Genomic DNA, 13,068 nt, shown 5'->3' with positions numbered 1-13,068 from the left:
TGAAAACACCTGAATCAGAACGACTTTAGTCTCATACCACAAGTTGTGTCGGAATCATATCAATTAGAACATGTTCTATTTCTCACAACAAATCATAAGCTCTCAGTCTATCAAATTACAAAAAAGTACAACCATTTAGTTTTGTTACATCCAGGTTTTTTTATTTGCTTATAAACATGTCAAAATGTCTGGATTTTATGGGTCCATAAAACCTATTATTGTCCATATGTGGTCAATAATTGTTTTGTTACATAATGCCATACGGAAATGATCTACATTCATGTTTTCTTTATTTCACTGGAAATTTGTATGCACTTACATTTCCCACAAAATATTTTTTAAACTGACGAGCTTTGTTTGACCTTATGGAAACTTATGACGTAAACGTCTTCCCACACACAATTCGAGTTGCTACAACAAATAGCATGCGACAAATCGCATAATGAGAACGCCGCTTTACCAATTCTTGTAGGATCATGAAACCTTGCAAGTACAGCATGGGATGGTGCCATGTCTTGTACCATAACTAGGTCACTGTGACCTATTTTACATACTGCACATTAAAAGAATTTGTTTAGGCAGTATTTTCCTTATAAATTCATATAACACATTCATTAATTAGTTTGCTTTACCATCAAACTCCTGACAGGGGTATCATGTACCTCACAGTTACTCTCTTTTATTTTTAATTTGAGAGATAAATTTAAAAACATGCATTGGTGGGACTGATTATTAGCTCACCTGACCTGGCATCCAGTGTCTGTCAACTTTTCACATTTTCGACTTCTTCAGTTCCACCAGGCAGGTTTTAACCAAACTTGGTCCAAATGATCCTCTCATGGCCCAGTAAGTGTTGCTATTTTTTTTCAAATTTAAAATCCAATATGGTCATCATGTTTCACAATGCAGATTTTAACCAAACTTGGTACAAATTATTCACTCATGTCCTTGACCAAGTGATATTTTTTGCGTTTTTTTTTTTTAGGCCTGCATTGGATTTATACACACATAATGTCATGTAAACATATCTTTATAAAGCTTTATTTAAAATATATATTAAAATGGGTGAAAAATAACACATGGACAATAAAAATTAGGCAAAACTAATGTAAACAAACAAAACTTTTCATAGCAATAAATTTAACCTGAGGATTTTTTTTTTTTTTTTTTTGCCCCCAAAAAACCCACCCACCCCACCCATCCCTCTCTCTCTCTCTCTCTCTCTCTCTCTCTCTCTCTCTCTCTCTCTCTCTCTCTCTCTCTCTCTCTCTCTCTCTCTCTCTCTCTCTCTCTCTCTCTCTCTCTCTCTCTCTCTTCATTGTGGTAAGGATGTAATGGGTCATTAAATTTGTTCTTTATTTGTTTAATTATTATTTTATTTGACAAAACTATAGCTTTTGGTAGTAGAATTGTGGCAAAGAAATTTAGCGTTGTGAGGACATTTGTTAATTCTGTTATTTCCAGATGAAGAAAACGGTGATGACAGCGATGAAACAATTTCACCTGATAAATCGGTCATAAGTAACAGTGACCTAGAGGAGGAAGGGTCAAAGGGATCCAGTCAGTTTAGAGCTAACAGAGGTGGGCTTACTTAGAAAACAGGTCAGCTAGTGTTTATTGTTAACTAGTGGACTGTTTCACATAGGTGGGCTTACTTAGAAAACAGGTCAGCTAGTGTTTATCAGGGTCACAAGTAACAGTGACCTAGAGGAGGAAGGGTCAAAGGGATCCAGTCAGTTTAGAGCTAACAGAGGTGGGCTTACTTAGAAAACAGGTCAGCTAGTGTTTATTGTTAACTAGTGGACTGTTTCACATAGGCATACAAGGCCAAATTTACAAAGGCTGTTTTCGTTAAAACGCAGGTGTTTAAGCATTATAAATACTTGTAGTTAAACCTGTTTAAGTCAAAAACAGGCTTTGTAAATTCAGCCTTGTAAATTTAGCTCTTTATCATATACTGTTACTGTTCAAGTTTAACTTTTATGGTGATTTACCCACTTTTCACAGAGGTATGGTCCTTGCATTTAGGAGATAAGAAAAATTGTTGGGTCCTGTAAGCAACATGTATTGGTTTAGCAGTACATTCAGAATGCTTGTTCATTTAATCTTTCAGAATTTGTTCATTGTATGTTACAGAGAACAGTTGGGTCCACACTCTAAATCCACAGTCTCACAATATAAATTATTTATTATTTCAGAATTTGTTCTCTGTGTACCCGCTGTCTCTACATTGTCTGATGAACTCCGATCAGCCATCACCAGAGAGGTATACCGAGACGCAGGGTCTGTGGTCAGCATCAGGATGTGGCACGATCTTCATCCTAACATTCCTCAACACGAGAGAGAAATCATCTTCCTCATCAAGGATCTTGCACAATGTATCCAGTATGTATTAGTCTTACTGTACTCCACAATTTGATGGAGGTGGTGGTGGTGGGGGGGGCATGATCTTCATCCTAAGGTTCCTCAACACAAAAGAATGTCAGAATTACCAGATGTTTGACATCCAAAGGCTGGTGACAGTAAGTCAATGTTCTTCAGTTGTGTTGTTAAACAAAATAAACTGTTTCCAGAATTTGGCACAAGACAACTTGTAGGTCGGTGTTAGAGCACTTGCCTGAGGTGCAATAGGTCACATGATTGATTGCCACTCAATGAATTTTTCTTTTCTCCTTTCCAAGGCAGTGTGCCTCCATGTGGTACAGCAAAGGCTGTGCTATGTACTGTCCTGCCTATAGGAAAATGTATGATTTCCTTTTTGTTACAAATGGCCTTTGTTGTGTTTGACCGGCCTTGGTGGCGTCGTGGTTAGGCCATCGGTCTACAGGCTGGTAGGTACTGGGTTCGGATCCCAGTCGAGGCATGGGATTTTTATTCCAGATACCAACTCCAAACCCTAAGTAGGTGCTCCGCAAGGCTCAATGGGTAGGTGTAAACCACTTGCACCGACCAGTGATCCATAACTGGTTCAACAAAGGCCACAGTTTGTGCTATCCTGCCTGTGGGAAGCGCAAATAAAAGATCCCTTGCTGCTAATCGGAAAGAGTAGCCCATGTAGTGGCGACAGCAGGTTTCCTCTCAAAATCTGTGTGGTCCTTGACCATATGTCTGACACCATATAACCATAAATAAAATGTGTTGAGTGCGTCGTTAAATAAAACATTTCTTTCTCTTTTTTGTTGTGTTTGTACCGTCCCATGCAACAAGTATCAAAATAACCATGCGTTAGACATCGGATAGACCTAATATGAAATCGTTGAACAAATATTCCTTTTCTTGGTGTATTCAAGGCATGTACAAGTTTTTTGTAAAACACAAAACAGTTGATCATGATGGTACAGCAGGTAACCACAGGCCATAACATTTCAAATTTCACGGGAAACACTTTTTCAGTTCCGTGCCTTGTGATCATGGGAACCCATCGGAAGCTGTTGATATTATTTTCGTTTAATAATCATACTCGATGTAATAATCATGGGAAATGAAATTTCGGTTTTGTGATTTTACTAATACTGTCATTTCCCTGAAATTAAAGGCCGTAACCAATATGAGCTTAAACGTTAACGTTATTATAAAATTATCAACTATGGTTGTACAGTTCAAATTTGTTTTACTGTGTACTTTGTATTCCCAATATTGAATAAAAATTGTTGCCAGTATTCCTACTGTTGCTTTCAAGTAAGTGCTGCAAAGCATCTTACAAGATACAAGATACGTATGCTAAATGCTTGATAATTTATCTCAAAGCAAGGACGTCATGTCATATACGTCATGTCATTTCAATGGTTTCAGTAGGTATGCTCTACAGCAAATCAAACAGATCAAATCACTATTCAAGAGAAAATCATACAAGGTACATCACTATTCAAGAGAGTTAACTCTCTTCCCTTTTTCCTTTTAATCAAAAAACAATTTTAATGCAGGATTTTCCATATTTTTTATAAAATTCAGTTTTTATGGGAAATGAAAGAAAGAAAGAAATGTTTTATTTAACGACGCACTCAACACATTTTATTGACGGTTATATGGTGTCAGACTTATGGTTAAGGAACACACAGATATATAGAGAGGAAACCCACTGTTGCCACTTCATGGGCTACTCTTTTCGATTAGCAGCATGGGATCTTTTATATGCATCATCCCACAGACAGGGTAGTAATAGTATATACCACGGCCATTGTTACACCAGTTGTGGAGCACTGGCTGGAACGAGAAATAGCCCAATGAGGCCACCGACGGGGATCGATCCTAAACTGACCACACATCAAGCAAGCGCTTTACCACTGAGCTACATCCCACCCTTTATTGGAAATGAAAACACATGTAATGTCATCTCCTGATATTTGACTACAACTTGGCAAAACATTTTTTATCGGACCATGTTAACTTTACTTTATAATACAGTTGCCTTCAAATCTAAAACATTTTATTTATCTTGTGTGTGGATTTAACTCAGTGTATTTATAACAAGATGACAGAGTTCAGCACTAAATTGAACACTGTCAATAAAAGATTCACTAATGTGTATAAGAGAGATACAGAGACAGAGAGTGCATGTCAGCTAGTTTGTAGGGAATGTTTTTAAAATCCATATTTATTGAATACAAATGTTTCATTTTATTTTTTAATTATTTTTTTTATTTTTAAAGACAAGACAAGACAAGACAAGATGAGATATTTATTCAGTTATTTATCTTTTTCCACAGGTCTAAAGACAAAGACAGCTTAATAAAATTTTTGTTAAATTCTGAATACTTGGAAAAGAAAATCAACAGCGAATATAAAATCCAGACCAAGATGGTAAACGATCTCGAGGATCCGATGATAGAAAATCAGATTTTAGAAAAAACCTGGTCAAAAGCATCTCAGTTACTCGACAGTGTCTCAGGAGGAACGGCATTGTGCATTGGCAGCATTTTCCCCATTGAAAGCTGCCGATTCTTGAAAGTAACGATCAACAATGCACTGGACCAGGATGGAACTATACGAGCCCAGTGGCCCGCCGATCCTGCCGCCGAGAAGATGACACTTTGGGATAACAAGACCGGGTTGTGTTCCGAACCATCCACCACGAAGTCTCTTCACTGCGAGGTGACACGGCTGGAGAAATGGTTGACCAATCAGGAGCCTCCTCTCTGTCCAGTTAATGTCTATCCACAGGAGTCGGTTTTCAGGATCTCAGAACAGAGCACAGATTTGGTGGAACGTCTGAGAAAGAAAACTGACAATGCCCGTGCAGCTGTTGGCAGCACTCTGCTGGTTTTTCAAAGAGTTGATACCGAGCTTATTAACTTCGACAGATATTTTAAGAAGGTTTTAGAAACGATGGATTCCACACGGCTTTCCAATCTGGTCGTACTCCTGCCCACTGCACATGTGAAGAGTAAAGCAAACCGAGATGCAGTGGTTTCCTTGTTGCCAGGCAACCTACAGTCCAAAGTGGAAGTGTTCACAGCTGTTAACCCTGCCTTCATGCCATGTACATGGCTTGTTCTACAAATCACCTGTACTTCAACTACTAAAGGTATTTTATTATTTTTATACATTTATTCATATATTAAACTTTACATCTTAACTTGTAACGGTATTTTGTAATTTTTATACATATATTCATGTATAAACCTTTACATTTTAACTTGTAAAGGTATTTTGTAGTTTTAATGCATTTATTCATGTATAGACCTTTACATCTTCAACTTTTAAAGGTATTTTGTAATTTTCATACATTTATTCATGTATAAACCTTTACATTTTAACTTGTAACGGTATTTTATAGTTTTCATTCATTTATGCATGTATGGACCTTTACATCTTTAACATCTGAAGCAGGGGTGGGGAAAAGCCCTTTTTTCCCAGTCTGGGACCCATTCTCGATCTCTGAGACCGAAATTATTTTTTAAAAACGCGCGTTTGCTGGTCCCACTTTTGTCATTCTTGTCAGTCCGAAGCATCTGTCCATTTCTATTATTGGAACAAATTCCTATCGGTCAAGTGGACCGGCCAGCCCAGACATCAGTATCTCGTGCATGATTTAAAATAATAAATAAATAGTGGTCAATATAATATGGCTGGTGTTTCAGACGTTTGTGATTTTAAAGTCTGCCTAAGTATATCGCCAGTCACTGAAGTCGGACCTACAGTAGTGTCAGTCGACTGCTACAAGGCTAGACATTTGTCAAAGTCGCTGAGCCGGTCAAGAGATTAAACAGATGTTAACGATAGCACCATTCTTGGTTTAGAGAGCCATCAAGGTATTACACTCCAATTAAAACAAAGGACCCAGAATTTGCAACTCGTTACAATCAACATCTGTCAAAACCTATGTACAGCGCTATGTCGGGTCGAGTGTCCTAGTCTAAAGCAAGAGGCTTTTGTGCAATACAAACTGCTTAAAATAGCATAAAATATAATGCAATAATCCATAAATGTATCAAATAATTATAAAGGATTTTAAAATTAACAAAAGGTTTCCACCTTTTCATGTACTGTTATCTCAAGAGCCATTAGAGGTCAAATTCATCCAATCAGTGATGACGTTATTACTCTCTTTGTCTAAAAATGTGCTAGCTCAGGCTGTCAAACGCTTCAATGGTGCCATCTTTTATTAATTTTTAGGATACAGTACTGAATACTCGTACTTTTTATACATATATGGGAATTAAAATTCATAACTTTTATTCCTTTTTTTATATTATTTATTCTATTATGTAAAATATATACAATTTGTGGGGGTTTTCACTGATCATATGTGATTAATTGGGGGTTTTTTTTTTTTTTTTTTTCATGTTTATCGTTTCGCGTTCATGATTCAAGATAAAACTATACAAATATCACTATAATTTTTAAAAAAACTATTTGGCAAATATCGTTTTTAATATGTTCTCTTTTTTTTTAAATTCCTAAACACACACACACACACACACACACACACACACACACACCCCGGTAGCGACGACATCAAGTGGGACCGATTGACAATTTTATTTTTCCCCACCCCTGGTCTGAAGGTATTTTGAAATTTTTATATCTTTGTGGATGTAGAGACGATTATGTCTTTAACTTGTGAAGATATTTTGAACTTTTTTCATCTACATTGTTGTACAGATCATTATGTCTACAATTCCTAAAGATATAAATATTGATAATATACACTTTTCATCTACATTGTTGTACAGATCATTATGTCTCCAATTCCTGAAGATATAAATATTGATAATATACACTTTTCATCTACATTGTTGTACAGATCATTATGTCTCCAATTCCTGAAGATATAAATATTGATAATATACACTTTTCAATAACCATTATGGTAACTGGACAAAAATGAAGTTATTGCATTGTTTTCTTACCTGCGTTGCTGTAGACGAAGCTGGCTCTGGCATTCGACAATCTGCAGGCCCTAATCATGCCGTCAAAATTATCCTGGGTTTTTTTTCAACTCTAGTCATTAAGTTTTTAGCAGTAGTGAGAAGTCGAAGTCAGCATAATGTTTTGGATCTAATCTGATTTCACAATGGCGTCAAGATCCCGACTTGTTTATTGTCATAGCTCACTTGGCACCTTGTCGCTGTATGTCGGACAGTGTTTTTATTTTGGCGCCAGACTGTCTCCTCGAGTAATCTTGAACCGGCCTATTAACAGAAAATGATTTCTGTGCATGCGCTCTATAATGTACGATTGATTTGATGAAATAATGTTTACCTTCTTAAATTTATTATCAAAATCAACAAACAAATGTTGATATCCATGTCATTTTCTGTTGTGAAGATATTAAATACATGTCGTAGTCTAATGTTGACATTCTTCAAATAAACCCATAAATCAGGCTATTGTTTTTCAGTGTGACGCTTGCCGCACCGTGTGCTGTGATGTCAAGCGTTGTTAATTTTCATATCTGTATTTTCTTAATTCGATGTCATCAAAGTACTTTTAAGCCACAAGTAAACATTGATAGACATTTGTTTCTGTGCATGCTGAATGCACATGACTTATTATCTCAAGCTCTCAACTAATTATCTCGAGTGCTCAACTTATTATCTCAAGCTCTCAACTAATTATCTCGAGTGCTCAACTTATTATCTTGAGTGCTCAATTTAATATTTCAAGCTCTCAACTTATTATCTCAAATGCTCAACTTATTATCTCAAGTGCTCAACTTATTATCTTGAGTGCTCAACTTATTATCTCAAGTGCTCAACTTATTATCTTGAGTGCTCAACTTATTATCTTGAGTGCTCAACTTATTATCTTGAGTGCTCAACTTATTATATCAAGTGCTCAACTTATTATCTTGAGTGCTCAACTTATTATCTCAAGTGCTCAACTTATTATCTTGAGTGCTCAACTTATTATCTCAAGCTCTCAACTTATTATTTCGAGTGCTCAACTTATTATCTCGAGTGCTCAACTTATCTCGAGTGCTCAACTAATTATCTCGAGTGCTCAACTTATTATCTCTTTGATTTTTGTTTTCTTGGTAGATAAAGTGAAAACCAGTAGCACTCTATCATCACCAGCGCCATCACCATCGTCATCAAAAGAGAACAGAAAAAGACGAAAAGCTTCTCTACAGTCTTCAACTCCAAAATATCTGAAAAAATCTAAGAAATAGATTCATAGTTTCAACATTAGGGTTTGGGGTTGGTTGGGGGCTTTTGGATGTTTTTTTGTTTTGTTTTGTTACTTTCATGCATTACCTTCTTACCATAATCGATGAGCAAGCGGACATCTTCGCTCGACTACATTCACTCAAAAAAAACAAAGTGAGGGTTTCATGCTTGCCTTTCATCGCTTCGTTTGATAGGAAATGTTGTTTAGATTTGTGGAACTGATTTCTGTTGTGTGTTTGGGGAAGGGGGTTTCCCTGGAATTTGTGGTGAGGAGAGTAATGGATGCTATTTTCAAATGAAGAGGCCTGCTGCCTTCTCTTTAAGCCCTTATTCAGCTTGTGCTAGTCTCTGTGCTGGAGACACTTAACATTGTCTATAGAATGCTCCAGTACAGTACGCAAACTAACAACATGACTATATATATTAGGGCTCGAAACTCGCCAAAAAATATGTGGCCCAAAAAATAATAATAGATGTTGGCAAATTAAAGTAAGCCAACCATGAACCACAAGCAAGATTTTAATGTGGAATAAATATATGCAATACAAATATTAATAGTGGCTCATATGTTATAGCTCTAAAGAAGATTGGCCGAATAATATTTGGGCGACTAAAGGCATTATTTCTTAATATTTAAGTCACCCAGATGCATTTAGCGACCTAGCCACAGGCCGTTTTGAGCCCTGGTGTATGAGGTCGGGTGGTTTCCAGCCTGTTTGAGTGTGTGGTCAAGACTTGAAATTCATTTTAGCCCTGGTATATGAGGTCGAGGTGGTTTCCAGCCTGTTTGAGTGTGTGGTCAAGACTTGAAATTCATTTTAGCCCTGGTATATGACGTCGAGGTGGTTTCCAGCCTGTTTGAGTGTGTGGTCAAGACTTGAAATTCATTTTAGCCTTAGTATATGAGGTCGAGGTGGTTTCTAGCCTGTTTGAGTGTGTGGTCAAGACTTGAAATTCATTTTAGCCCTGGTATATGACGTCGAGGTGGTTTCCAGCCTGTTTGAGTGTGTGGTCAAGACTTGAAATTCATTTTAGCCTTAGTATATGAGGTCGAGGTGGTTTCCAGCCTGTTTGAGTGTTTGGTCAAGACTTGAAATTCATTTTAGCCCTGGTATATGAGGTCAAGGTGGTTTCCAGCCTGTTTGAGTGTGTGGTCAAGACTTGAAATTCATTTTAGCCTTAGTATATGAGGTCGAGGTGGTTTCCAGCCTGTTTGAGTGTTTGGTCAAGACTTGAAATTCATTTTAGCCCTGGTATATGAGGTCGAGGTGGTTTCCAGCCGGTTTGAGTGTGTGGTCAAGGCTTGAAATTCATTTTAGCCCTGGTATATGACGTCGAGATGGTTTCCAGCCTGTTTGAGTGTGTGGTCAAGGCTTGAAATTCATTTTAGCCTTAATATATGAGGTCGGGGTGGTTTCCAGCCTGTTCGAGTGTGTGGTCAAGGCTTGAAATTCATTTTAGCTCTGGTATATGAGGTCGAGGTGGTTTCCAGCCTGTTTGAGTGTGTGGTCAAGACTTGAAATTCATTTTAGCCCTGGTATATGAGGTCGAGGTGGTTTCCAGCCTGTTTGAGTGTTCATTTTGTGGAGTGAGAAGCAATCTCTGCTGCTCTGCTTTCAACATGGAAGAAAATGCTAGAAACTGAGAAGCCGTTCTGGAAGTTGGTGTCACAGTAAGACCCCAGGGTTTCTGCCAGAGGCTAAAACAGGTATGGTTCCATACCCAAATTTTGTGCAGATTTTTTTTTTTTTTTTAAGTTAACCTTTTAACACAATTATGATTTGGTTAACCCTAACCCTAAGCCTAACCCATTTATTAATTGGGAGGGAGGGTTCCATACCCCCTGTCGACTGCAGTTGCATTCAGCACACACATTGTAAATATTCAATTCCATAGCGCCATACTCAAAAATAACTGGCAGAAACCCTGGACATGTAGTGTAACTTTTTTAACACCAATGTGAGCCTTCATGATAAAGAGAGTGTTTCGTATGAATGTTATGATAAATACACAAATATACACCTTGTAAGATATCTATTTAAACAATTATGATTAATACCGTTACGTTGATGGTTTGGAGCCTGAAAGTAAGAAATGTCTTTTATGAAATATCTCATAACAATATTAAAATGACAGATTGTAGTTATTCAACATGTTCAGCATATCGTTTTACTATTGGAGCCATGTTCGATCATTGACGTTAAACATTACATGCTCTTTATTGTTTAGATGTTCGTGCATTCAAATTCTTCATGGTGTTTGTAATACCACAAAATACATTTTTCATATTGTTTAAAACACTACCTCTGAGAAGTAATGGTTATCGAAACCAGCTCTGGTCTACGTGTTGAGGACATTTCACACTCATTTCTCTCTCTGGTAACTTTATTCTGATGTCTTACAGGTTTGTTCATGAAACTTGGTGTCCATTTTCACGGGTTGAAACAAGGGTCTGCATCTTTAACATAGTAATGGCACAATATCAACTGGGCAGAGGGAGTAGAACGAAGAAAATCCATATCATTCAATTCAATAAATATTTCATTTATTTGATCATGTTTGTGGAATAGAATATTTCTATTTTTTTATTAAATGGTTGCGTTTTATCACAAAGTATTTGATTTTAACACCAAGGTTACAAAGAATAAATGCTTCCTGACCAAATGTTGATATTTTATAATCTGATTTGTGCATGATTGACAAGGTTTAGGCACACCCCAGGCATGTGTGCAGAGAGGGTTTTTATGGGGTCAAATCCCCCACCCTGCTCTATGAGTATGGCATGGTATGGCACTGGTGACCTGGTCATCACCTAGGAGCAGCCAGTCGTATGTCTTTCAAATGTTATTGCACGTAGATCAGCAGAGAATATCAATACTTCATACCAACTTCCATTTTAAGCGGGGTTTTATTGTCAGTTATTTCAGTTTGGCATGACATAAAAGGAAAAGAAAAGGTGCTTTGGAAATAGAAGTGGTGTTTTTATGTGCAGTTTGTTTGACTTTGAATTAAAAGAAATTACTGTTGAACTTGTTATCATTAGATTTGCTTGTATATATTTAGTATTAATAGGCATAATTTTAAAAATATCTTTAGTATGATAGTAACTTGAAATAGGTACTATATGTTTATTTTGGTGGGGGGTGGGGGGGATAATGTTGAAGTGTCTTTGTCATTCATTGTATCATTTAGCTGCTACTGTATGTTATTAAATATTATTTGGTTATATTCTGTCGACGAATGTTCTTTTAAAAATGTTTTTATTGTTAGCCTCTTGTTTGTAATCTTCCTTAAAAGTTGAATGAAGAATATACCGGTAAGTATTATTTGGTGACGATTGTAAAAAAGAGCATAGAAAAGTCAAACTGGATGTGGCATTTTATAAAATCTGAAGCAAGAAATTCAGCTGGGAATTGAAGCCAAATTGGTTATCTATTTTGTGGAAAGCTAAAAATCATAATGGTCCAGTTACATTTAATTTGTTTTCATATTTAAGACTGGCTTTAATTTTTACTTTTGATATTCTTGTGGGGGTTTTGTTTGCTTTGTTTATTATTTTAAACATTACCTCATCAGTCATGTACATCAAGTTGAAGCTGTTTAAAAAAAATCCATCATTAACTGAGGTTCAGAGTTTACCTGCCCGATTTTTTATTTTTTTATTTTTATTATTTTTTAATTATATACTGTATTTGAAATATGCATAATTAGTGTTGGAACATTTGTTCTGAAATCATTATTCCTTATTATTAAAATCCATTGAATGATTATCTCGGCAGTGTTCGAGTATGTATGGTAGATTGAATGTTTATGAGTAATGCCTTGAATCTTAATGTACATCTACACAGTAGATTCAGATGACTGAACTTACAAATTAATCATGAATGTAAAATACATGTATTTTTTGACAATAAAGCCATATATTTTATTGCTTGTTGTTGCACTTTGCGAATGACACTAAAAAGTAATATTTATATTCTATATACTAAGACCAAGAAATTCCAAATAACAGAGAGAGAGAGAGAGAGAGAGAGAGAGATGGATGGATGGATGGACGGGAGACGAAGTGAATGCTTGGTTTGTTAGACAAAAAAGATGGACTGACAAAAAGCGATGGAGAAGGTGACAAGGACAACATATTTTCACCTATATCTCCCTAATCTATAATGTAATATGTTAAGGCCGTTTAAATGGTTTTCGACCATTCTGACACAAAATATTGAGTACGGAGATGAATTCCACAAATACAACCATAATGGAAGCCGCTATCTTATATATATACACGGAAGTGGTTATATATACACGGCAGCCATGTATGTAGCCTCTACTAATGATGGCAGACTATCAACAGCTGCAATATATTTTTAAGGAAGGCCCAGTGTAAGACTACCGAACGCCATTTAAACTTGACCCTGCGTAGCTCCGTGGTAAAGCACTCGCTTGATGCGCGGTTGTT

At 36.5% G+C, this 13,068-nt stretch overlaps 1 protein-coding gene across 2 annotated transcripts in view; it reads left to right on the top strand.

Annotated features, from left to right (window-relative positions):
• The window catches only part of LOC121378359, a 40,681-nt gene extending 28,141 nt beyond the window's left edge, over window positions 1-12,540 (top strand). For both annotated transcript variants that reach the window (XM_041506491.1, XM_041506490.1), the window contains 4 exons: window positions 1,465-1,581; window positions 2,199-2,385; window positions 4,707-5,524; window positions 8,484-12,540. In XM_041506491.1, coding sequence (XP_041362425.1) covers window positions 1,465-1,581; window positions 2,199-2,385; window positions 4,707-5,524; window positions 8,484-8,614 — 1,253 coding nt within the window. In that variant the 3' untranslated portion in view covers window positions 8,615-12,540. The remainder of the gene's footprint in view (window positions 1-1,464; window positions 1,582-2,198; window positions 2,386-4,706; window positions 5,525-8,483) is intronic.
• The last annotated feature ends 528 nt before the right edge of the window (window positions 12,541-13,068 follow it).

The sequence above is a fragment of the Gigantopelta aegis genome, chromosome 8, assembly GCF_016097555.1.
Source record: "Gigantopelta aegis isolate Gae_Host chromosome 8, Gae_host_genome, whole genome shotgun sequence".
Lineage (NCBI taxonomy): Eukaryota > Metazoa > Mollusca > Gastropoda > Neomphalida > Peltospiridae > Gigantopelta > Gigantopelta aegis.
This window is presented reverse-complemented; position numbering and strand designations above follow the sequence as displayed.